Source organism: Python bivittatus, unplaced genomic scaffold (assembly GCF_059951505.1).
Source record: "Python bivittatus isolate LINGU-HERP-01145 unplaced genomic scaffold, Pbiv_v1 ctg000980_np1212, whole genome shotgun sequence".
NCBI lineage: Eukaryota > Metazoa > Chordata > Lepidosauria > Squamata > Pythonidae > Python > Python bivittatus.
In genome coordinates, this window is record NW_028277125.1 from 35,811,715 (window position 1) to 35,838,452 (window position 26,738).

The 26,738-nt window shown below is 37.7% G+C and overlaps 1 protein-coding gene across 4 annotated transcripts in view; it reads left to right on the forward strand.

Moving 5' to 3' along the window:
• GPC1 (glypican 1) overlaps positions 1 to 26,738 on the forward strand; it is a 261,586-nt gene that overhangs the window by 176,888 nt on the left and 57,960 nt on the right. For all 4 annotated transcript variants that reach the window (XM_088132337.1, XM_088132339.1, XM_088132336.1 and 1 more), the window contains exon 3: positions 21,872 to 22,263. In XM_088132337.1, the coding sequence (XP_087988463.1) occupies positions 21,872 to 22,263 (392 nt within the window). The remainder of the gene's footprint in view (positions 1 to 21,871; positions 22,264 to 26,738) is intronic.

The following is a 26,738-nucleotide window of genomic DNA, read 5'->3' on the forward strand; positions in this document are numbered from 1 at the left end:
AACATTTGCTGGTTTATATTGGAACTAGGATTCATGCAGAACATAGCAATACTACCAGGGCTTCTGTGCATGTAAAAATGCTTAGCTCCACATTAGAAAATCATAAACCAGATGACTAAAGTTGTCCATATAAACTTTCCCATTCAGAATATTATCATACCATGCAATAGTAATCTCATCTCAGTTACTCTCTCATCCCATCCTGTCATTTGTCTGTCTCAATTGTGTTATATCCTTGTTACATAGGATGAGATAATAATTGTGGCATGAAAGTGCTCCAAATAAATGAATAAATGTGAAACCTCCCTGGCAGACCTTTTCTTCCAGTGGTTCCCCTGTAAAATTACAATAGGTTGCTCCTAGTCTGGTTGGACCTCCTGACACCACCTAGTCTGTCCGGTTGGGGATCTCTCAGCCAAGCCCTAGGAAAAGAAAGAAGGGAAGGTCCTTGGGATCTTCCTGCCCAAAGCCTAGAACTGCAGAATTTAACAAAACTTGTACCAGTCCTGAGACACAAGGGGTAGTTATGGAACTGTGCAGGCTTGCACCGGAAGAAGGTTTAAATGAGAAATACACTTATAAAACCAATTAGGCTACCTCTCTATATAAAAGAGTTTATTGGTAAAAGTGAAATAAACAAAACCAGCATAGGAAATGCACAGAGAACATGGCTTTTGGATCTCATTCCAATCCCATTACCAGTAGTGTAGAAAGCATCTATGTGTGTTTCTATGTGTGTGCACACGCAGGTGCGCTTTCTCCCCAAGGATTATCAGAGTGTGTGCATATATATTGCCTCTGTGTGTATTAGGGTCTGATCAGGGTCAGGGGGGACGTGTGTTGCATCGGTGTACGTCCACAGGTTTGCATTTCTACTGTCCTGTTGTATTACATCTGTGCGCATTGGTATGTGTGCACTGGGGAGCACAAGGTGGGCTGCCTGTGCCCTGCTCTGGGTCCGATAACTGACAGGGAGGAGAGAGCAGGGTGTAAGTGGAGCAGTAAGCTGCAGTCCAAGCTGCACTCAACTGCATTGAGAGATTTGGAGGGGGGGTGAAGAGAGAGAGAGAGAAGGAGAGATTTTTTTTCTCCAGAATCCTTGGCCTGATCCAGCCCATTTTTAGATTTTCTGTTTGTTGGCTTCTACTCCTCACTTCAAATTTTGTCTCATTTTGTTCAGTTTTCAGAGTTACCCTGCTGATGAGAGAATTCTAATCCTCTTACATAATTTAAGAGCAACATTCCAAGGGGTTGGAAAAAGGAAAAAAGGCTAAAGCCACACAGACAGAATTTCAGATAAAATCATTAGAGTGCACCTACTTGAACCAGTTGCTGATTACTATACCTCCTTGAATACAGTCTTGGGGTTCAGCACAAGTTTACTGCAGAGCCGATGGTTGGAGAGAGATTCATGGGCCTGATACTTACATGTTCTTAGACGCCTTTTGTTCCTCCTCCTCTTCCTCCTCCTTTTATGGTTTTCTCCTAAACCCTTCTCCCCAGTTTTATAGAATATGAGGGACAAGCCAAAGGCAGTCAAGGACAATGCTCCATCTATGATGTGATGTCCTGGCTCTAGTTGCCAAATGAGAAATTATCTAGGGACTACACCCACCTTCTTGGCAACCCTTGATGGGATTATATGTTTGGTTTTCACCACCTCTGCCTTTGCACAAATGGGATTACATGGGAAAGACTGTTTTGGGAAAGAAAAATTGAATTCCATGTATTCAGATTTTTCAGCAAGGGATTAATTTATCAGAAGCTTTAATGGACACTTTGATACCATGATAAAGCTAGTGCATTGTCACAACCCTCAAAAAACACAGTATCAAAAATAATAAGATAGTTAAGAGAAGCTTTCATGATCTTTGGAGGATGAGGCACTGCAATTTTAAATAAACAGCGAGCAGCTTTCCTGAAAGCATCTAATGATGCTGTGAAACCTACAGTCTTCCCATAGTTGATTTTCTTTTATGCTATTGACCTGGAGCTGAAAGTTACCCTTGCCAATTTTGGCAGTGCTTCTAAAAAAGAGTGAACTCATATCTGGAGCGGATGGTATGCAGCCATCATTGATTTTACACAGCACTATAGAACTGTATTTATGAAGCCATAAATAATTATGCAGTCCTTGGTTGTTGTATTTTTCCAAGCACATATTGTGTCTGGATATATTAGTAATGGCGATAACAGGATACAAGATTTTAAGATGAGGTCAGAGTACCATCATATTATTTTAAGTCGTGTTCAACATTTCCATGCCTCGTCTATGTTTTTTCTTTGCCAGCCCTGAATCCAAAGGGTTAGAGAAAAAGGTAGTTATTTTATTAGACTTTAGTGTGTATGTGTGTCTGTGTGTCTGTGTGCATAGAACTTTACTCAAGGCCTCTTTCTTTTTTCCCAAAAATGAAGGGGGGGGTAGACAAAGAGGAGAAACAATCAAACATGTAGTGTATGAGTACAGAAGTATACACTTTGAGCAATTTAGAATTAAAAATTTAAGCTATTATCTAGATATCATGTAAATAATAAATACATATAACAGAACCCTAATGCTGACTTTATATATTTAAAAAAAGCAAGAGGGGTAAATGGGTACACGGCAATACTAAAATCCTATTTTATATGCTTTATGCCTATTCCAAATCATCCACTCACCATAAATCACCCTTTAACTTTTAACCTCTTTTAATAAAAAAAATATAGCAAACATGCACTTTGAATCCTAAAAATAAAAATCCACCTAGCAGATTATTTAGAATTCAAAATTATAGAGACAGGTTCAGTTGAATTCTCCCTCTTCTTCTCCTTTGTCAGTCTATATCTTCTTATGCCTTAATTCCTTGAGCCGCTTCTTCATATGCTATCATTCATCATATTTGTTTTATCTTGTCAACAATTACTTGGAGGTTTGCAATATAAAATTATATAGGCTTTCATGCAAATGTTTAATATTTACAGTTGTGTGTGGCTTAAAGTTTCTATTATAAAAAGTTTGTAAAATGTAGTTAAAACTATATTAAACTATAATAAATATCCATTTTAACTAAAAGGGGATGCAGCCTAAGCTATAGATTTAAAATGAACTGTATAATGTGATTTTGAAATATAGTTTTCGGTAATGAAAATAATCTACAAAAATCATATTCATGTTTTAAAAGTGATTAAGAAACTTGCATTATGTTCCTTTAAATCATTTTTGAGCCAAGACATTTATTTTTAACTTAAAAATTATGGATTGCTGCAGCATTTAAATTAATAAAGGGTCTTTATAACGACATGACTGAAGATTAGCTTGCTGTTCTCAGTGAAGGCACCAAATGAATTATCTGAACAGAAGAAAATCATTGTGGCCTGTTTGGGGAGGAGGTGGAGTGAAGAGAGAATAATGTGTCATGTTTATATTTCAGGAACAGCTGCTTGAAAACCAAAATCAAGATGCCCCTCGTCAAAACTTTCCGTAATAGAGACTTCAGCAGCTTAATTGTAATGCTTTTTTTTTTTGGCGGGGGGGAATCATGTGTATGATTAAAAATGCTGAAAAATAACATAATGATGTTCTTGAACAGCATCTTCTCCTTTAGGGTATAATTGGAGGCTTAATGTTCCTCCATCCTAACAAAGAAGTAAGTGTGTTGGATTTTAAAGGAGGGAAGCTAATGGTTTTAATTATCAGCACTTAATGACAAAGATTGTTTAATTTTTTCCATTTTTAATTACTGGAAGAGCTTAGCTAGCCTCAGACCATATCATTTAGAGATCTTTGTGTACTATCTCTTGTGTACTATCTTGTGTACTATCTCTTTTTTTCATAGCAAAAAAACATTATTGTGACTTTGCATGGTATTCTTAATACAGTTAAAGAGATCAGCTCACTATTATAAGAACATGGTCTCTGCAGAAATAATTCTAGAGGTCCATTTATCTATTGACACTACTGTCCAGGGTTGTGAAGGCTACTTTTTAAAAAATAATAATAATTCCTGCACTAACAAAGAAAAAGTGAGTACTGCTGTTCCTCATTACAAGGAAATGGAATGAATGGCCTGTTCTGAGTTCTCTCTCTGTGTGTTTTAAATAAATAAGCTATTATATGAGCATTAAATTAATATTTGACCATATAAAGACCCTCTGTCCACCAAAATCCTAGTCCTAGGCCTTGGAAAGATGTTGTGAATTCCTTTAGATTGTGTGAATTAATGACAAATGGGCGAAAAGAGGAATTATTCCTTTCCATCATTCATTGTTTTAAACTGACTCTCCAAGAAGATATTAGCCTTCTGGAATGGTTAGTTATTTTTATGTTCATGTTGAAACATGCGCATTTTGATGAAAGAGCATTTTTCATAACACAGATGACTAAATGGCACACTAGTTTCCATTTGCATAATGTTGCTTACTCAGGAAAGGAATAACATAATGAGTAAATATTGAAAGTCTGTTCTTTTATCCAAGTCCCAAGATAAAATAAAAACTTAGAGTAGCCTTGGTGCCCTCCACATTCCTTGGGCTACATCCCCCATAATCTCCCAGGAGAAGTTTCCATTTTTTCTATTGCAGGGACTCCAAAAATGGGAGGGCCATGAAGAAATTTCAAGGAGGAGTGCAAGAATGTGAATTTTTTTATAGAATATCAGTGGGGAAAAAATGCAGTAATGTTCAAATGAAGATCAAACAGAATAGGAAGATTGGTAGGGCTCTTTTGTATATCCAGTAAGAAAAAATTATCCAAATCAATTTCTTGGTTTAATATCTGTACATGTTCTCTAGGGAATAAGTCATCCATCAGATCCATTTGTGTTACATTTAAGTCCCCCTTCCAAGTAATTTCACAGACATCCATTGCAATTTGTTTTTGTTCTATAACTTCATTATAACACATTCTATCCATCTTGTCAAGCAATTGATCCATTCTATTAAGAAGCTTAATAGAGAGATATTTAAAAGTTTGCAATATAGATTTCTGTTCCATATTCTTTATCTGTTCCTTATTCTTTACCTCTCGCTCTCTCTACTGTCCAATCTTCAAGGTCCGGATCCAGCATCCAGCCGCCATTCCCCTCTCAAAGGTGTCCTGCTAAGAAGCAGGACGTCAGCTCACCATGGTGCTCACAGGAAGTCCTCTTGGTAGGGCTGGGTGGGCTGATGGGAGATTGGATTTGTGGTAGGAAGATCAGTGATTGTGCAGCAGGAAGCCTGGGGTGGGGCAGATTGGAGGGAAAGAGGGAAGAAAAGTGCTATGTAGATTGATGTGTATGTGGTGAGAAGATCACTGGTACATCATTGGAAAGAGGGGAGCAGAGGCCTAATGTGTCCTTTTATACTATGCAAAATAGTGAACAGAATTAACAAATATTTGGTGAAGGAGGTATGAGGGCTTCTAAAACATCAAAGATGGGGCATGATGCCAAAAATTTCTGAACTTTTAGATTAGTAGAGAATGAATCACCACACATCTAAAGGGCACCATTTAGGAAAGACTGGCTTAGAAAGTGGTGCAAAGCTTGTCAAAAACTGATGTTACAACTTGAGGAAATTGTATCATCACTCTGTAGCTAGTTCAAAGGGCACAGCTCATTGACAACTTCAGGCTTCGGGAGCAATGAAGCTATTTAACTCTTGAATTCCAGCTGATAAAGCTTTGGAAGGCTGATACTCCATTTGCTCCAATTACAGTTAAAGCACTATGTATGAGGGCAAACTATGGGCTTCCAGATAGTGGGTTGTTTGTTTATTTATTTACTTATTTTCTACTTAGTAATTAGTTAAAAAAAAAAGAGGGGAGCCATTAAACCTAACTTAGGATGGCTTTCAGAATGAAAGCATTAAGCTTTTAAATGTCTGTGAGAAGAGAAGGCAGAAAAGGTAGCAATGTGAATGCCAGGCAAGCCTCCTTGAGAGAACATTCCATTCTGCAGCCCAGTTAAAAGGTCCTCTCCTTTGTAACACCTGCCTAACTTCATTTAGAGGTAGTTCTGGAGGAGCACCTCCAAAGATGACATGGAGACATCTCTTTAAGCTGCAACTCCCATCATTCCTGAGAAAATGAGCTGAACAGGGGGAAAAGGCTTGTTTTGCTTTTACTGAGTTAAGCACAAGGGAAAAAAAACCTCCTGAGGTAGGAATTTCACTCTGACACACACTGGGTTTTTTTTTTTTTACTGCATCCAGTAAAAACAAACCAAAAAATTAGGACGATTCTCCTATCTGAATCTCTTGCTCATCTGCTCATTTTAGGACACCTCTTGGGTTGGGTTGTTTCAGTTATTATGGCAATCCTTGATGTTAGTTATTTAGAGTGAGGATGGTGCGAGTTAGATTCCTGCTTTATATAAGAGCTGTGTAGTGTTTCAGATACAAAGGCAAAAAGCTGCTTTGAAGCACATGGGGGCATGAATGTAGCATGTATCTGCAACTTCTAAAACCAAATTTTCTTTTCCCAGGATTATGCAGAAACAAAACTGTTATTAGGCAAAACTGTGTGATCCTGGGAAATGGAGCAACTGCTTTAAAGGCTTGCAGACAAGTGCAACATTCATGTATTCTAAAGCATCCTTCAGATCCTGCACAACACTACTTTATATATTCATTGTAAGCTGCATCATGGTTTGCAGAAATGGTTGTACACAACACAGGAGTGGCAATCCCAGCCAAATGGTTGACTAAAGATGGGCTACAAAGAGTATACTTCAACTTTAGTTTTTGCCAGTCAAATCAGTTTTCCCAGGTTAATGAGACAATCTAAGGTAGCTTCCCCAGCCTGCTTGCCAAGATTCCCAGCAAGTATGGCCAGTGCTGAGAATCATAGGAATTCAGATCCACATATCTGGACAGAGAGGGAGATTTTAAAAATGGCATCAGTTGTATTTCCATGGGCAAGGAAAATTTCCAAGCTGTATCCAATAATGAACTCTATAAAGTGCTGTTCCCTGAAGCCTGTAAGAGCTTTTCTACAGCTTTCTTTGAGCTGTTTTCACTGTCTGTAATATGAATGAAAACTGAACAAAATTTCAAAAGAATGCTCAAAAAGATGTCAAAAGCTAGAGGTTGGCTTCAACAATAAAAAGGGCAAAACTAAAACATTTTTTCCTCAATTTATTTTAAAAATTTCAGATACCCAAATGTAGATTGCTTTAATGCGAATATGCCACCATAACTTTAATATGCCACCAGACATATCAGAGATTTGTGAAAGTCTGATAATATTATAGGGATAAATCTCCAGTCCGCAAAGTGGACACATGAACAGTTCATTGTACACTAATTGCTGTCACATATAGTAGTGGAAATGAACTTTTGGCCATGTTTCTATTTATCAAAAGGTTGTCTGATATGAAAGTCTAATTTCAACAATCCTGCTATGGGTAATAAGGGCAATGGAGTTTGCTTTTAGCATTTTCCCCTTAATATTCCACCGATTAAGCAGTTCTAAGGATGGAAAGGAGAAGACAATATTAAAACTTTGGAGGGGAGAATGGACGTGAATTCTCTTTAAAATTATTTCTCTATATTGATTTCATTGAGAGAGGGCATTTATCTGAGCATGAGACTGAAATAGGGGAAGGGAAAGGGAAGACTTGAATGTAGCAGACTATAGTTGGGGATCTAGGGCCTATAGGAATTTCTCCAGCAATAAATGTATGCCTAGTGAGCCTTATGCTGGTGTAACAGGGCATACTTTAAGTATGTGGGTATGCTTTCTCTGCTAGCACAGAAGGATTTCTGCCCGATCCTAACCTCATTCAGGGATTAAGATTCTGAGAAAGGTAGAATTGCATTCTAAATTGTTTAATTTAAAGGAAATTCACACAAGCTTAGTAGCCTTAACTTTTCCAATGCATCTTGTACTTCAAAATAGCGAGTGTAGTCATGGATGTCTTCAAGTAGAGGAATTTTGTACGTCTTCCCTGCAATAAATCATGATCCTTGGATTTCTACCTTTCATTTTAAAAAATTAGCTTGTCTCTACCCTTCTAGAAGCCAGGGTATGAAAGAAAAAGTATAGTCACTTCTCATCATTTTGTAAGAAAGACTTGTCCTGCTTTTCAGTATTTTTAATCAAAAAATATTAGCAGTGATCAACATGCACGCTATCAGGAAAAGGGTGGTACTTTTTTTTCTTTTTAAAAAATCTTCTTTACAAGGAAATGATTGCTGCCTCGTGAAAAATAGTGACACTGATCACCAGTAGGCACTGCATAACCAGTTTTGTTCTTTATTGGGACTCTTCAGATGCCAGTAGCCAGAAGTTATTCTATGGAATTCAAATCCTTTACCAGGAATTGAACTCATGGACCTTCACACTTTAGATGACTATATACAGTGTAGTACCCTTAGAAACTCTCCAGGTTCTGGTGCTTGGCAGTTGCAGAATAGAATATCTAGAAGTTCTCAGAAAGGTCCACCTTCCCTTAAGCTCCCAGAGCAGAGAGATACAAATGTAATATTATGTCATGCTGCCATGTGTGAGGTTTTACATGACTTCCACCACACATGCACACACAAACCCCTTGGAGCAGTGGGAATTACTCTATATTTATACACTGTATATCCTATGTGCTGTTTTTCAGTTACGCTGACCACCTATGTAGCAGGAGGGATCACATGACTTGTTTCCTCCTTTATTGGGACTCTTCAGACGCAAGTAGCCAAATATTATTCTTTGGGATTCAACTCCTCTACCAGGAACTGAACTTTCTATTCTCTATTTCTTGGACTGGGGTGAGGGAGGGTTCTGTATTCCCAGTAGAGCCTAGGCAAAATATAGAGGTAGATGCAGTCTAGACCAATTCATATGACATAGTTAAAAAGAAGCCAGAAAAATAATTTACTTATTAGCTTATATTCTATCTTTCTCCCCAAAATGGCACTCAGAGCAGCTAACAATATCCTGATCTGCCTCATAACTTGGAATATCTTTGTCTCAGATCAATTAAGTATCATTTTGTATTCCTTCATGCAATGTGTGGATGAGACTTCAGGATTTTAGCTGTAGGTGGAGAAATATCCTGTGGAGCTGTGATTTACTGTTTGGGGGGGGAAAAAAAACATAGACTTCAGCTTGACCTTGGTAAATTGATAGAGTGTCTTAGTAGCTCAACCAGAAACTATACACCTCATAGTGTCATGCTGTTTTTAGTTGTTAAATACATCAGGCACAAAATCTACAGTTCTAGAAACAAATGTGCCATTTTTAAGATCAGGCATACAGTAAAAGTTCTAGTAATGCAGAAGTTGCATTGTGTTATCTGATAAAACATCAGCATGAAACAAAAAAAGTGAAAGTAAAGTGAGATCCAACCAAGTATATTCTTTTATCCACCTATCCATAAATTCTATTTCTACTCTTCACCAGATGCTTATTCCTTTTGTTTAAGATGAAGAGAAGGCCGTAGCTCAACAATAAAGTTTGTATGTAGAAGATTCATTCTGTGGTATCTCCAGGTAGAGAGGGAAAAGGTTTCAGTCTGAATGCCTAAAGAACTACAGCTGATCAGTGTGGGTAGTACCAGACTAGATAAACCAGCCGTTTGACCTGATATGTTAAAGCAACTTCCCATGCTCTTATTTTAGGCCATGAGAGCCTTTGTCCTTACTGTGCATGACATATGGCACTAACTCAAAAAGTATATATACAAGAAGAATAGCCAAGTAGTGCAAGTTAAATGTGCAAATTACAATCATATTCTACATTGCAACTTTGGCTCCACACTTCCCACAAAAAATCCTGTAGATGCTCATGAACATACAGTAGTAGCAAATTTTGACACATAGTGAATGCAGCCATTTTGATCATCTTTTCTGAAACACAATGCTAGGAGTTCTTTCCAGGCAACAAAGGAAATTGATTTTTATGGCACGGAGGAGAGATAAAATGTGACTATGGTAAGAACTTATGATAAGGAGGATCCTGCCTGAAAACAAAAAGGTTATTCCAACAGTACATTTATCCTCTTCTTTCCTCTCACTGGGGAAAATCAATATGTCAGCACTACTGTGCAGCACAAGTCCCTTTAGCCTTTTTGAGATGTTAGGTGTTAAATAAGCAGGGCCTTTCACAGACCAGATGGAAAGAAATATCTTAAAACAGGAAGGCTGCATAAAAGCAAAGCCATGGTTATTTTCATATTCTGTTCATCTGCCATTGTAAAATACGTCCTAAAATGCTCCTAAAGTTTACTTCCTGAGAATTAGCATCAATCATACTAAGTGGAGGAACTTCAACATTTTATTTAATTCTTACTATGCTTTCCCCCAACTCTTCAGAAATATTGCTTTTCAGCGAGACTCATGTTTATCCCTTCTCCCCCAAAAGAACAAATATGAAAAAAGCTCTTCTCTTTTACTCAAACAACAATATATCTAAGTTTTGTAATTTTTTTGAATACTCAAATTTCTTTAAATATTTCAAGTATTTGTAATTTCCATGAACAAATCTAATAGAATGGCCAATTTATCTTCTGATTTAAATTAACAAATTTAAATTCTTATATTATTCAACCAATTAATTTAGACCAATGAAGCTGCTTATTATCAGTATTCTAGTAGATATTCTTAAAAACCAAAGATGGCATCATGAGCCTCTGGTGGTGGTGGTGGTGGTTGTTCCAGCCTAATAAATTTTCCTTCATTTAACTTTAGAAAATTGTGGTCTTAATCCTGTAACATACTGCTCATCTTGAAATCATTCTTTCTTTTACAGGCGGGAAACCTTATAATAGCATGCCAAATTTTGCATTTTGTGGCCACCTTTGTTTCCAACTTTTTATCCCAGGGTTGGACAACATGTGGCTCTCTGCCTACTTTCAGAACCCCTTTACAAGCAATCAGTTCTGGCTCTGGAAATAGAGATTTGTTCCTTTCTTTGTTCTGAGAGAGACAGGCCCTACTCAAGCCATATGTTCTCAGATAGATCTGTGCGCAAGGGTTCAATGAGCAGCCCTTCTCCTTTTAACAATGTGGGCTCAATTGCTGTGCAGCCCCCATGCCTTGGGAAACAGGCAGGTCTTCAAGGTTTTCCAGAAAGATAAACAGGGTCAGGGCCAACCTAATTTCAGGCAATATGGTGCTCCAGAGGGCAGGTGCAGCTACAGGAAAGGCACATTTCCAGGGTTCTGCTAGATGACAGCCCCTGATTGGCAGGACCTAAAGCATGCCCTTCTGCCTTACCTTATGGGATAGGTAGAAAAATTGGGAGTAAGGTTGTCTCTCAAATACCCTGGCCTCATGCCATGTAACCAACACCTTGAATTGCACCCATAAGCAAATTGAGAGCCAGTGCAGCCCACAGAGCAAAGGTGCATGTGGGCATAATGAGGCACACCCATAATTGTCCATGCTACTGCATTCTGGACCAAGCTTCCAGATGTTCTTCAAGGGCAGCCCCATTTGAATCATACTGAATTAATCCACTCAGGTAGTGATCAAAGCATGAGTGATCAAGGACAGTGCCTTCTGATCCAGGAAGAGGTACAGTTGGTGCACAATACAAAGCTGTGCAAAGCCCCCCCTGGCAACAGCTACTACCTGCTCTTTGAACAGGAGCTGTGAGTCCAGGAGGACCCCCAAATTGTGTACCAGTTCTACCTGAAGTAGTACAACACCATTAAGAACTAAAGATGGAAAATCACCAAATCCAGGCAGCAGTAAAACCTAAAGCCACTCCATCTTGCTAAGGTTTTGCTGAAGCTTATTCTTCCCCATCCAGACCCCTACAGCCTCCAGGCACTGAGACAGAACCTTCACAGCATCATTTGGCCAGCCAGGGATATACAGTTGAGTATCATCAACATACTGATACTTTACCCCTTGTCCTTTAATGACCTCATCCAGTGGCTTTATGTAGATGTTAAATAGAAGTGGGGAGAAAGATAAGCCCTGAGCCACCCATATAAGAAGCACTGTAGGACATACCTGTGTTCCCCCAATCACCACCAACTTGAACCAATCCCAGAAGAAGGAGGAGAACCAATATCACACTGTGTCCCAACTCCTAACCCTCGGAAATGGTCCAGAAGGATGCCAGATGGTATCAAAGGCCTCTGAGAGATCAAGGAGACTGATGCTGTCCTCTCCATAGGTCATCCACAAGTGTCACCAATGTCATTTCAGTCCCATACCTCAGTCTGAAACCCAGCTGGAAGGTTTCTAGATAATCGACTTCATCCGGGGCCCTCTGCAGCTGTAAGGGAAGGTGGAAGGTTGGAGACAGGGCAAAAGTTGTCCAGAATGGATAGAACTGCCCCCTCTCTCAAGAATTCATTTGCCAACCTCCAGAACCAACCACATGTTGCCTTCTGGACAGCCTTGTTTAGCCAGGAGGGACACAGATCTAACACCAAAGTAGCCAAATTTACAGTCCCAAGAATCCTGTCCACTTCCTAGAGATTAACAGGAAGTTGGCAGTGTCACTGAAGATCCAGTCTCCAAGTACAGTATGATTGCCTACAGTTGAGAACCTCTGAGAAGGTTTCCACATGCTGTAATCCTGATACTGTATGCATGCAAAGGCTCTGCTGCAGACAGTAATGCTGTACATGTGGATGCGTTCACTGATGTCACAGCACATTTTAGAGAGAAAAGGGACTGTTCACAGCTTCTCACATGTTGAGATCTAATTGGGCTAAAAAAGAGGGTGTTATCAAGGAAGAGAGAGAAAGGGAGACCAGAAAGCAGAAGCCACCACTTGCTATAGCAATCCTTTCTGCCATTTGTATGCAATGCAATCTCCAGTACATTATTCGGGTGGGAATATGGTACTTAACAACAGCACCAAAAAAATTGCCTGATCTCCTTTTTATACCATATTAATTTCCGTAAAGTGAGGGTAAAACCCTTACACCTTTCCCATCTGTCTATGCAGTGACAGTTCTCTGTTAATATAATGTGTATGTGCATGCATTATAGCTCCCAGACATATAGCTTAAAATAATATCATTAATTCCAGAGCTCGGAACATTGGTCTTTAAATTAATAATAAGGAATAGCAATAGGATGGCCAGTATCCAACAATAATTTGAACAGTAGACCTCCAGCCACCCCCACGTCCACCTCACATTACTACCATATGTTACGGATTGCTTCTGAAAGTCACCTTCTTCGGGATGCTGCTTACAAGAAATACAAGATAAAGTCTTTTGGGTACATGGAACTGATTATATTATTTTTAGATCCAAGTACTTATGAGAAAGAACTTATTTGTAGAAAGTATAATTAACCTCCAGAATTTATTGCTACAAATTAACAATGAAAATTATTGGTAGCCACCCAAATATTCACTTTAATTCCCCTCCTTCCTCCCCCTCCCCCCCCCCCAGTATAAAATTCCATTTTAAGACCATGCTGGTGTTAGGATATAAAATGGTAAATTATGTCTTCAGATAATGTTATACTTGTGACAAATACATGGGAGTTTTGAAAACTGCAAAAAGAAAAAAAACAGCCAGATTTTTTTCTTTGTTAATGTTCTATAGGAAACATCACAGTCTGTCGTTCTTCCTCATATTCTTATAAACAGAAATGTTTGAGATATATTAGCTGTACCAACAGGACATATATTCACTCCTGTCTCTTTCACTGCTATTGTCGTGGATACAAAATCTTTGTTAGCATCTACGCATTTTGGAAAGATGTGCATTCATTTTGACTTCAGAAAAAAAAGATACAGTATTTGATACCTTTCTTTCTTTTCTTTGTAGGTGGTTGTTTTGGTGAAATTAACTGAATTCTGTAGTATCTGCAGATTAGTGCTGCTAGAGAATCAGACTACTTTGGCATACCCAAAGATGAACTGATGAATAACTGTTCAAGATTACTTGTTCTCTGCTTGAAACATACTGTTGGAGCCTTAAAATGAGGCTGAATCAATGCAATCAGATTAAACATATGCAAGTTTAGTGCAAATTTTACACTAAGATTGCTGAATAAATTTGCATATGGTTCCTTAATAAATTCTTATCAGGGCAAGTAACAATTTAACAAAATAAAAACAATGCATCATAAACATAGATTTATTTATTTATTTATTTATTTATTTAGCTATTTATTTTTGTGCCTTCAAGTCAGTCTTGACTCATAGCGACTGCCTGGACAAGTCCCTGCAGTTTTCTTAGCAAGGTTTTTCAGAAAGGGTTTACCATTGCCTGCTTCCCAGGACTGAGAGAGAGGGACTGGCCCAAGGTCACCCAGTTCCTAAGGTGGGACTAGAACTCAAGGTCTCCCACTTTCTAGCCTGGTGCCTTAACCACTGCACCAAACTGGCTCTCAAACATAGAGTAGCAATCACTAAAATAATAGCAATAAAACTATCAAAGTATTAAAGCAGCCAATATTTTTAAAAAGATGATGATGTAATTTTTACCTTTCCCTAAGAAATATTTTGATGTTTGAACAAGTATCCCTTTTGTATTAGTTGTTTGTTATGCACTCCCTATCCGTTAAGAGGCTACACATGACTAGGACTGGGGGAAAAAAACCCAACATTGGTTTCTTTTACACAAAGTATCCTGACCAAAAAGCCATTTTACTACTTTGGAGCAAACTGATGGCAACTGAAGCTTTATAGAACTCTTTTAGTGGTGCTCAAATCAATATTCTGCCTAGAGAAAAGATTGCAAGAACTGATCTTGCAACAGTGCAAGACCAGTCAGTCTCAGAACCATATGGCTAATTCCTAGATAGGTATGCAACTATTACAGACATGACATATAGAAAAAAATCTGATTGTGTTCAAAAAGACATTGTCTCTAGTAAATGTAATGCAATGTTAGCATAGATTTTTTCCTTCCTTCCATCCTTCCACAGTGTAGCCTTTATCTTCATGCATCATTAGCTTTGTTTCCCTTAAAGAATAAGCAAAAATCTTAAATGGCATAAAGTAAAATTCAAAACAGAAAGAGCATGAAACTATGTCAGTGGTGGTATCTGGTGTTCAGAGCTGGATAAAGTTTTGATTCATCGGTTTCTTTTTATGAACAGAAAACTCTGCTTTATGAAAAATGACCAGTATTTGGGTTCAAAATCAACCAAATAGCTATTCTGGAAATAAATGGCCACTCTGTACTTATCTTTCTAGTTACGTTGCTTACAAATGATCAGATATGGATGAAGCTTGTTGGCTAAATTTATTGAAAGATGGGACAAGCTTTTTTGCACAAAATTATTGGGCAGAATAATTCCTGTACAGGTTATGCAGTGGTTAGAGACTTGTGCCATTTGTTATTTGAAAACTGGGAATCTGGGCTAGCTAATGGGTCCCTTGAGAAGCTGCGGCCTCTTTAATGCAGTGAGTAACGCAGAATTACTAAGTCAATTGGAACAGTACTCATTCCCAGAAGATCAGAAATCACAATCCAACAGCATTATATGGAATTCAAACAACACTATCTAGCAATAAGGCAGGCACCTTCCTTTCTGCAGAAGAAAGTGGATTTGCTTTGCTGAGATGGTAGTCTTTGAAAATCTATGCTAAAGAAAAAGACTGATATTTAAGAGTGGCACTGCCCATTTGCAGAATCTGCTTACAGTGCTGTTCAATACAACATCATATGGTCAGACTGAGAAATAATTTTGAAAGGCATATCTATAGTTAATTTCTTTGGTTTAGCTTAATTCTTATTAAACCTTTGAATAGAGCTAATCATTTTGTATTATAACATACACATATTCTCAGATATACATACATATACACATATATGCACACACAATTTAAATTGCTATTTAAATTGAAGTTGTCATTGTACAGCTTTAAAAATAAAGCTCTTCCTTAGCTAGTTAGGTGCCATCAGATTGTCTCAGCTCCTGGTTACCATAAACCATCCATAAATTCTTGCCATCTTCACCTGTCCTCTTAACTAATAGCTCTTCCAAGGAAATTCTAATAATCGCTTTGATCCCACCCTTCCTTCATATCTGCCTTCTTGTCAAGAATAATCATTTTTTTCTAGGCCAGATCTTCATTAGCTAACCCTAAATATCAGATAGAAGAAAACTAATGGTAAATACAAGAGGAGAAGGAGAAGGAGCTGCAGAGTGGTAAACAACATACTTCAGAATTTTTTTAGAAGAAATACTTCAGGCTTCATACAAGTACCAGCACAACACCTTTCTGCTATTCATTAAAGCAATATTTTTTTAGGATTCTGTGCAGATCTGAAAAAATATATACTTCTTCAAGGAGTTCACTGTCTAACTAATGTGTGGTACCTTTTAAAGTAGCTGACACAGAAGAGGCCTTACTTAATGAATTTGAATTCAAAGAGGTCTTGTATAAGATCTGAGCCACTTCCTCCAGAACATTTTCAAAGCATGCTTAAACTGAATGGGGAGCATCCTCAACAGCTTACCTTCTGATAAATCATTGTTCTGTAATTAGACATTCTACAAGGCAGCTGTTTTTTGAGAGTGTCTATAACATCCCAGAATTCAAAATCTGTTCATCACCCAGAAAGTTTGAGGACCTATGTTCTATGGCTATTGAAAAATAAATAATGAATAGTGTGTATGTCAATTTTAAGAAGCACTTATCTTTCACCAAGATGATCCACTTTGAAAACTAACTTTCTCTCTGTACATACTATCTTTAGACACAATTTGCCTTCTCCAGATTTAATGCTTTTAGTAGTCTTTCATTTAGATGACTATAACTGCATTAGACTTAACATAGATTAATATATATAAGCTGCTTTGAACATATTCATTGCAATTTATTATTAAGCATTTACATTGACTTGTACATTATATTAATTCATACTTTTTGTGACCAATCTTCCTTTATTCATGAGAATTACTAAAAGAGGATTTTTATTCTACAATTGGGAGTCTGCTGACCAGTGTACTTTGGACCAGCCACTTAGTCTAGACTAATTGTGGTCTGGGTATGGCCAGTAAATTATTTCTGTTGTGCTTCTGATGTCTCCACCCCCAGCTCATGGTTATGATATTGCCATGATAAATCTATTCTGAAATATTTATAGCACAAACAGGGTCTTTACAACCATTGCCTTCACAGGGTACACTTTGCATTCTCATAATTTTCAGTGAACTGGACATACTACAGTAATTCTCTGTTCTCATTATTTGCAATAATTTTTCCATTCTCTCCAGCCTCTAGTACATAATAGGGACAGACCAATCTCTACTTTGTCTGTTATGGCAAGCACTGTGGTTCCTAAGCTTTTCCTATGATAAAGGGGAGCTAATCTGAACCTAGTGTGTATCGACTTGCTTGTTACCTTCACATATTTCTCCCATTTTATTCCCTTCTCTGGTTTTTAATCACAAGTATTATATTTTCTTGTTGTAATAACCTAGCTATTAGGTCCTTGGAGACTCAATTAGAAGATTGGATGAATTCTCTTAAATAAGAGAAATTATTTTCACCTGTCAGAAACTATTGTAGATATTATATAAGTGAATGTATGAGAGCTACTAATCTTTAAGAATAAATTACACAAGGGAGTTAAAAGCAGTCTTCGTACTTGTGATACAGTTATTTCAAGAGATATCTTATTTATCCAGAATAAGATTATGTCTTGTATATTTGCATAAATTCTCCAAAATGGTTTTCTTGGGCCACTGATTGTATTTAAAGAGATATCAACATATTGGAGAGCAGTATTGAACAGAGTACCTTAAGATTCAGACCTGGGTCCTATTACCTTCAATATTTTTATTAATAATTTGGAAGAATATTTATTAAATTTCAGATGTCACAAAATTGGATGCGATCGCTAATATATAAAAGACTGAAATAAAATGCAAAATGATCTTCATTAATTAGGGAAATAGGCCAAAAGTAACAGGATGAAATTTAACAGAGATAAATAGAAAATTCTTCACTTCAAAAACATAATATACACAGATATGGGAGGTGGGGGAAATAGCTGACCTGGTAATACTACTTGTGCAAAAATGCTGGAATAATAGTGTGATGTGGCGGGAGCAGAGGAGGAGGAGAAGCCTGCATCAACAGATGAGTAACTTCCAAATCACAGGAAATAATAAAGTTCTGAGCTTTTAAAAAGAATCAGAATTTGAATAGGATCAGGGAAGGGCAACAAGGGTGATCAAGATACTGGACATCTTCAAGTCCTATGAAGATAAATTGAAGGACTTGGATATGTTTAGTCTTAAGAAAAATCAGATGAGTAGGGATATAATAGCATTCTTCAAATATCTGAAAGAATGCCATATAGAAATCAAAGACCTGTTATCTACATTGTTGCAAAGTACAGGACACAAAATAATGGATATAAGTAATAGAAAGGCAGACTACAATTGACATCATAATAATATGAATAGCTAGATGGTAGAACCATTTGTCCAGAGAGTGGCAGTCACTGGATGGAATCTGTTTAGGATGCTTTAATTTGGATTCCTGCACTAAGAATGGGGCTGGAATCAATGGCCTAAATATCTCTTTCCAACTCTGTGGTTCTCTGGTATCACCTGTTGAGGTGATGGTAAAGCAATCTAAAATATTGTTTTAATGCAGTATTCTAATATTAGCATTTAAGATACTGTGATATGTTTTCTCTTTTATGGAGGGATTATGCTCATGGTTAGGCAAATGATTGTACTGTTAACAATCTCTAGCCTGTGAATAATAAATATCTTAAATAAATGACATTAATATAGGGCTTCTAATGAAGTGCGGAACCAAAATCCAGTGCTTCTTAACATATGTATCATTTATCTGGTATTTCATAATATTATAATGCTTAGATACTTGCACTTTAACAAGACTGTTTGTGTTTTATTTTCATTCATATATTTCAATGGCTGTATAAATCCCAGGTCAATTTACCCCATCCTAACCAATTTTTACAATGGTTTGAATTGTAAAAAAATATCCTATAACCTTTCACAGTAGCATCATACTTTCTATAGCCTCCTGTAGCCATCAGCAGTGCTTCTTGGATTGCTCTTGGAAGAAACAGATTAGCTGGACCTACTCCAGTTTGGGTTCAGGCCTGCTTATGAATTAACCTTTTAAGGGAGAAAGACAGAAAGGGTAACCATGTTTATTCTCCTTAAATTTGGTGGCTTTTGATACCATTGACTACGGTATCATCCTAGACCAGTTACATGGGTTGGGAATTGGGGGTACAATATTAGAGTGATTCCATTCCTATCTTCAGAATTGGGTTCAGAGGATGGCATTGGGTAACTGTACTTCAAACCCATGGCAACTGAACTGTGGGATTCCATGGAGCACCATTCTAACCTCAATATTATTCAACATCTGTATGAAAATATCCAAGGTAGCCATCAGAATGAAGATATTTTCAATTGTATTTCTCTGTATCACCCCTGGACTAATGTCCATGGTTCCATTCTTGAGGAACTTACTGTGAACACACTATACCTATAATATTTGAAGGCACTGCACTAACTGCCAGTTTGCTATTTGCTGATTACAAGGTTCTACTTTGTGGCTTAGGACTGGATATATGGTGGAAGCCTTCTCCTTTACCTTACATGTAAGATCTCATGGGTATGTCCTCTTGAGACTGCTGCATTTGTTAGGGGTTGTTATGCCTTGATTTGAGAGAAAGAATTCTACTACAAGCTCTCCAACTGGAATTTCCTTCCTGTTCAGTTATGGTTGATGATGCTAAGCCTTGTGAGTTTTTGGTACCAAGTTACCATGTATCAGTTTACTCAGGCTTTAAATTAAATTTCTGTGGCTGTACCTATTCATTTGTTTATTAATATCCTGTACTACAATATTTCCAGATATTTTCTGGTTTTAAGTATGTGTTATTTTACAGATGATGATGATTATCATCTCATCACCACCACCACCACCAATTTGTAAATTGTTTAGAACCTATTATAATATTTTTTAATTGTTCCCCATTTTGAGAATATTGTTAGAATATTGCTGTTTAAAAATTGCATAAATAAAAGAGATATCATTCCCACTGTCTGTTCAAGAAACAGTGCCATCTGATGGGCTACAGAAGCTTTTTTGCTGCTATGAATGATTCCTGGGTTTTTAATTAAGTTTAAAGGCAAAACACTTCAGCCACCTCTTGAATTTGGCAGTAATATTAATATTTCTTCCTCACAATCCACATACATAACCGCATATGGCCTCTTTGTAGTAGGAGCTTGATTGACCAGCTGCTATAACTGTGATCTGAAAGAGTCAGAGAATGATGTTATTGTTAATTAACACTAGTATCAGCCAATGGTGCTCCATCCAGATACTATAATATGTAAAAATACTTGGTCTGATACAATAGAGTAATGCAGTCTCTGACAACTCGACAATTCATAATTTTGAAGAGAAATATAGATATAGTTGTATTTCATAGAAGAAAAAAAGATAAGACTATGTAATTTGTAGTAGTTCTTCAGCCCAGTTTTATTTTTTAATAGTGGCATCTTTTAACATTTTTTCCCATTAAGCTAAGTGAAAGCTTTGGACAGATAGGAATAGACTTCTGTGTGAAAGGACTGTGAACTTAATACAGTTATGAAGCTAAAATCTTTTTAGGTTTAATATGTGCTCAGAGATACATTTGTTTTCATTCTATGTATGCATTCATGCAACATTCTTAATCCTCATTTGCTTAACCATTCTTTGCTGAATAACCCACATTTAGCTGGAGTCACACCACATGCTAAGCTATAAATCATTGTTTACAAACCATAATGGTTGTATTGACAAAACATTGAGCCAAAACCAAGTAAACCATATTTGTGTTTCAGGCCAGGTCTGTGCTTTTTGCAGCTGATTCCGGTTGGTGTATATTGTCAAGTAACTGATAAAACTAAAGAATAGCTCCACAGGTCTGGAATCTGTACCACCCTACAATTTAGCACCAAACTAGGATGGTTCCCTTAACTTTGCCTGTGGGCTAAATCAAGTTATCTGAACTTCTTAGAGAGTTCTTATTTTTCTGTTTTACAGAGGATGCCTTGCACTAAGCTGTACTAGCATTATAGGATTTAATGACTTGCTATTCTTGGTATAAATACTTACCAGTGATATCTGAAAGGAAAATAATGTCTCAGTCAAAATGTTATCAGACCATGGAAAAATGCTTTGAATGGACATAATATTTGCTCTGTTTTAATAAGTACGAGATGGGTGATAATGAACTAGTATGCTGTCATGTTGTTCCTTTTAAAACAAAAATGTTTTGTAAGTTGTCAAGTAATTTTCTAAATGTCTTCTTTTAGTACCAAGAGCAAATATTATGATTTTTTAGACTTCATTCTCCTTCTAAATGTATTTATTTTTGACACATTTTCTTAAGTAGGATGGTAAGCTTATGCACATACATTCCTGTCAGGAGCAGCAGCATGGAAAAGAAGCTTTTAGCATCTTTTAATCTTGTCGACCTTTTGTCATATTGCTTTACATAGTGATTTGCGTATATTATCCTGGGAATTAAGCAGTATGATCAGATTTAAATGTAATCAATCTAAAAATTCCATAAAATATGTTTGGGCATATTTCACATGGATAAATTTGTCCATCCATTTTTGCCAAAGTTTCACCAGTGCCTGATTTCCAGTTGTACAGTAAACAAAGGGGAATGTAGTGCTATGTCTTACACATTCATGGGAACATTGAGGAAGTATTATTTTGGACATTGGCTTTTTGGAAGAAATGTTTCACAGTTCTGAATTTGAACCTATTTTGCACCTATGCAGTCAGAAAACACTATGCAGATGACAAGTGTTCATTTTCTATGTTTGAAGATACCAGTGTACTTAAGATAACAGCTTTTTCATTTCCATTTGGTACTGGTGCAATAAACTAATTTGAAGTTGTCTTTGAACTCTGATTAATATCATTCCAGAAATTCCTGATTCTCCTAGTGACCTGTTTCCCCTACTTTTTTGATTTCAGGTTACTTCCAGGATTTGTTAAACAAGTCAGAGAAGGCACTTTATGACACATTTCCTGGTATGTATGGAGACCTTTATCTCCAGAACATAAAGCTTTTCAAAGACTTGTATAGTGAGCTGCGGCATTATTATCGAGGTCCCAACATCAACTTAGAAGAAGCCCTCAATGAATTTTGGACTCGCCTGCTAGAGCGGCTCTTCAAGTTGATGAATCCTCAATACCAGCTTCCGGATGAGTATGTGGACTGCATAGTGAAGCACTCGGAGCAACATAAGCCATTTGGAGAGGTTCCAAGGGACCTGAAGCTCAAGGCAACAAGGGCCTTTATTGCAGTCCGTTCCTTTGTGCAGGGACTTGGTGTGGGCAACGATGTTGTCAGAAAGGTCTCTCAGGTAGGTCATTAGCTTAAATTGCTGTGTGATCACCCTTCCTGAGAAGTTTTAAGGCATCTATTTAATCTGGGAAATATATTTAGCATTGTATTAGATAAGGCAGACAGATGGTGCCATTTGGTTTTCGCTATATTACATCAGATCAACATAGTGTCTGGTGTACTGTGGGCAAAACACAATAGTAACTATCAAAGCTAAATACTCTGGGAAGGCCATGGCCAGGTGACATCAGCATAGCAAGACCTGGAAGCTGCCCTAGGTCATATGCTATGTCTTTAGGAGAAAATAGTAACAGAACAGCATGTTATGGCAACCATATTGAGTAGTCAAATGCCTTCAATAACTCACAAACATAGAATGTAGTTAGAATTAAAGTTTCTTTAAATTTGTGGCTAGTTGTTTTCCTCTCTGGTGAATTTTATTCCTTTGAAGATGTTGTTGATGCAAGAAAACAACAACACGCCACCCTTCCTGGATATCCTCATCAGCAGATGAAAAAACAGAAAATTAGAAACCCGAGTCTATTGGAAGACAACCCACACTAATCAAGTACTTCATTACCAAAGTAACAACCCTACCTCCCACAAGAGGAGCTGTTTAAGGATGTTATTCAAATGAGCACAAACACACTGCAGCAACCCAGAACAGCAGAAAAAGGAAATAGACCACCTATACAACATCTTCCAACAAAATGGATATCCACACAACTTTATCAAAAAGTGCCTGGCCACTCAACCTACTACAACACAACCAACACAAGCTATGAAAAGGATAACCCTGCCATACATCAGAAACATCTCAGAAACTACCAACAGACAATTACAGCCACATGGCATCTCCATAGCACACAAACCAACTTAAGCCCTCCAAAACATCTTAAGCAAACCAAAAGACCCAGTAGCCCAAGAAGAAGAAAATGGGAGTCATCTACAACATACAGTGTAAGGACTGTAACAACCACTATGTAGGACAAACAGGCAGAAGGCTTGCAGAGTGCATCCATGAACACCAACTAGCAGTCAGAAGACATGATGAAAACTCCTTATCTCACAACACATGGACAGACTTAACCACAGTTTCAACTGAGAAACTCTCAGCATTCTAGACCAAGCTAAATCCAAAAATGCGCGGGAATTATTGGAAGCTTGGTATTCAGACAAGGCAGCCATCAACAGGCACATAGAGATAAACAATATCTACACACTATTCAAAAGAGACAATAGAAGGGAAAACAAAAGACCAGAACATCTCCTCAACAGCAATCATCACCCAGATAAGCAGAGAATAACACCAAATTATCACCAGACATACAATCAAGCAGTAAACAATGCCCTAATCAAGGAACTACCAGAGAGAGAAAATAAAGCAAAACAAAACCCACACCTCCACCAACACTGGCAGGGCATGCCATCGTATATAAACAGAGAGCAAACCCCATTCCATTCTAGCACTGAAGATGTTACCTAACTGGGTAACGAAACATTTGCAAGAAAACAACCAAGCTCAGAGAGCCCCAAGGACTCCACAGTTCAACCCTGAGCTACACTTATTCACTTCAATCTTTCTGTGTCAGTACAATGTGTATACCTCCTGGTTGGTGGGATGTGAACAACAGTATGTTATTTTGCAAGCTATTTTTCTGGATTACAGATCTAGTTTGCAAAGAAGTGAGCATGAGCATATTTGAGGTAAAACAACTTGGCTGCACTTGTGGCCTGCTCACCAAAGCTATGATGAGTGACAAGGTACAATATCTGTAGGCTGTCTGGTGATCACCATAGCATATGGAAGACTGCAACTTGGAATGTAAAAATGGTTAATAATAAAGGGCCTGAATTAACTAATGGGATGGATGGATGGATGGATGGATGGATGGATGGATGGATGGATGGATGGATGATGGATGGATGGATGATGGATGGATGGATGAAAGAGAGAGAGAGATGGATGGATGGATGGATGGATGGATGGATGGATGGATGGATGGATGGATTAGATCAGATCTGAATGACGGTAGCCTGAACTGGTGGGGTAGAGTTGTTGAATGCATGCAGGGAAATGAAAATGTAGCTTTGATTATGAATGACAAAGCTAAAGCATATGTCAGAAAGAATGAATAAGTGTGATCTAGGTTAATGTAGGTGGGTATGAATGTAAGAATCCATAGGTTGGTGATAGTTTCATGTTATGATCCAGTAAATAGTTATAATGGAAAAACCAATATTGAGTTTTGGGGAAAATCATGCAATATTTTGAATGAAGGTAGTTCAGGTGAAAAGAACTATTCTGTTATGTGACATGAATGGAGGGGTGGGAAAAAGATGAGAGAGTACATAAAAAGTGAATGGGTTCTATGAGGATCCAAGGAAGAATGAGAATAGTGACTGGTGAGTATCTTAGAAAAAAATGTGCTTGTTCTGAATACATAGTTGGAATATAAATCTTCTAATACCTACACATGGAAAATAAGAATGAAAAATATGATTAATGTCATTCATGATTAAGGAATACAGTGGTACCTCTAGTTACGAACACCCCTCCTTATGAATTTTTCAAGATACAACCAGCTCCGGCCCCAAAAATTTACCTCTACTAGCGAACTCCACCTCTACTTACGAACTGGATCCGCAGCCATTTTCCCTGCTGCCACGCGGTCGCGGCTTCCTGTGGGTGAGATCGCGGTAGCAAGGAGACGTTCGGTGAGGCTTGTGGTGTGCTTTGTGGCGTTTGGAAGGTTTTTGTGGCATTTGGAAGGTTTTTGAGGTTTAAAAATAAAATGCATATGTTTCAGAACTGTTTAGCCGTATTTACATTGAACCTTATGGGGGAAATTTACCTCAGGGTGCGACCAAATTCGGAGGGCGGATTAGCTGTATTTACATTGAACCTTATGGGGAAATTTGCCTCATGGTGCAACCAAATTCGGAGGGCGGAACAGATTAACCGTATTTACATTGAACCTTATGGGAAACTTTACCTCGACTTGAGACCAACTCGAGTTGCAACCAGAGTCACAGAACGGATTAAGTTCGTAACTAGAGGTACCACTGTATGATTAAGGAAAATTGAGAGAATTAGCAAAGTACACAAGGGTAGTTCCAAGAATGGATAATGGGGAAAATGGACATGGAAGTAAAGATGTGAAAGGAACTGGAATGAACCTAGAAAAGAATATATGAAAGTAGAACTGCAGGAACAGAAAATACAGAACACGTATGAGAAAGTATAAGAAAAAAGATTAATCTCCCAACAGAATGAATAGAAAGTGAACACAAGGAAAGAAGATGTGAAAGCTGTTTGGAATGTAAAAAGAATTACGTTACAGAGTGCTCTAGAAGTATATGATGTTGCACTAATGAAAAATATTCTTATTTGTCATGTTTACCCTCTAGTTCCATTAGAAGTCCCCTTGCAAGTATCAACAGTAAAATAAGGAGCTTTCCTTTAGTATATCAAATAAGTGATAAATCATACAATACTGGAGGATAAGCACACAGAATCATTGTACTTCCTGTGCCTTGTTTGCAGAGTCTTGCAGTATAATTCCCTTTATCTAAAAAATTTTATACCTAATTTGCACCAAGGCTCAGGGTTGTATTCTCATCCACAAACAAGGATATAGCAATCTGTACCATTCTTATTGTAGCTGATCCTTATTCAATCAAATCTGCTGTAGACAAAGCAAAGAAAAATATGCTACTCATAAGCCAGTTTTAGAGAGAGCCAGTAAATTACATGAAGAGAAGGACTATTTTGTTGGTAAAGGCAAGCAACATTTTCATTTTTAATTACTACTGCTTTCTGTTTTTGCCACAAAGTTCCTTACTTGCCCCAGCTACCAGGCCTTGTATCCTTTTAACATTTCAGCCATTTTCCTTTTCAGTTTGCCCTTCAGTTGGATCACTGTATTCCGGAGCTCTTGCAGCAATAGAAGGGTCTGCATGCTGGCTGGACCAAAAGAAAACAGAATGAAAACTGCTTACTGAATTGCACATTAAGTGGGCTCTGCTCACAACCCCACAGTCTCTCTTTCCCAGAAATGGCATAAAGCATTAGTTCTCCAGTTAGTCATCCTCGATGAAGAGTAATTCAAATGTTCAATTTTGAATGGTAATGCGACTGAGCCTGAAACTGTTCGTGACTATTTCAAAATACCGTTATTGTAATATGAATGAAATATTTTGCTATTTGAAGGCTCTAGGTGGCCAGCCTAGAGATCTCTTGCCAGCATATATGAGATTTTGCAACCTGCTAAGAAAGCATTTTGTATTATGCACAAAATAATCCCTGCATAATACTTTCTCATACCACGTTAATTCTGCTGGCAGGTTAGCAGAATTAAGGAAATAGGCCAGTGCTGGAAGCAGCTCTGTGAATGGATCCATGAGACTGCTTTTCACACACTGTAAGATATTTTCTCAACAGTCGCCCTGTGGCAAGCGCCCTGCGGAAATAGGTCAGGTGAAAGAACCAGC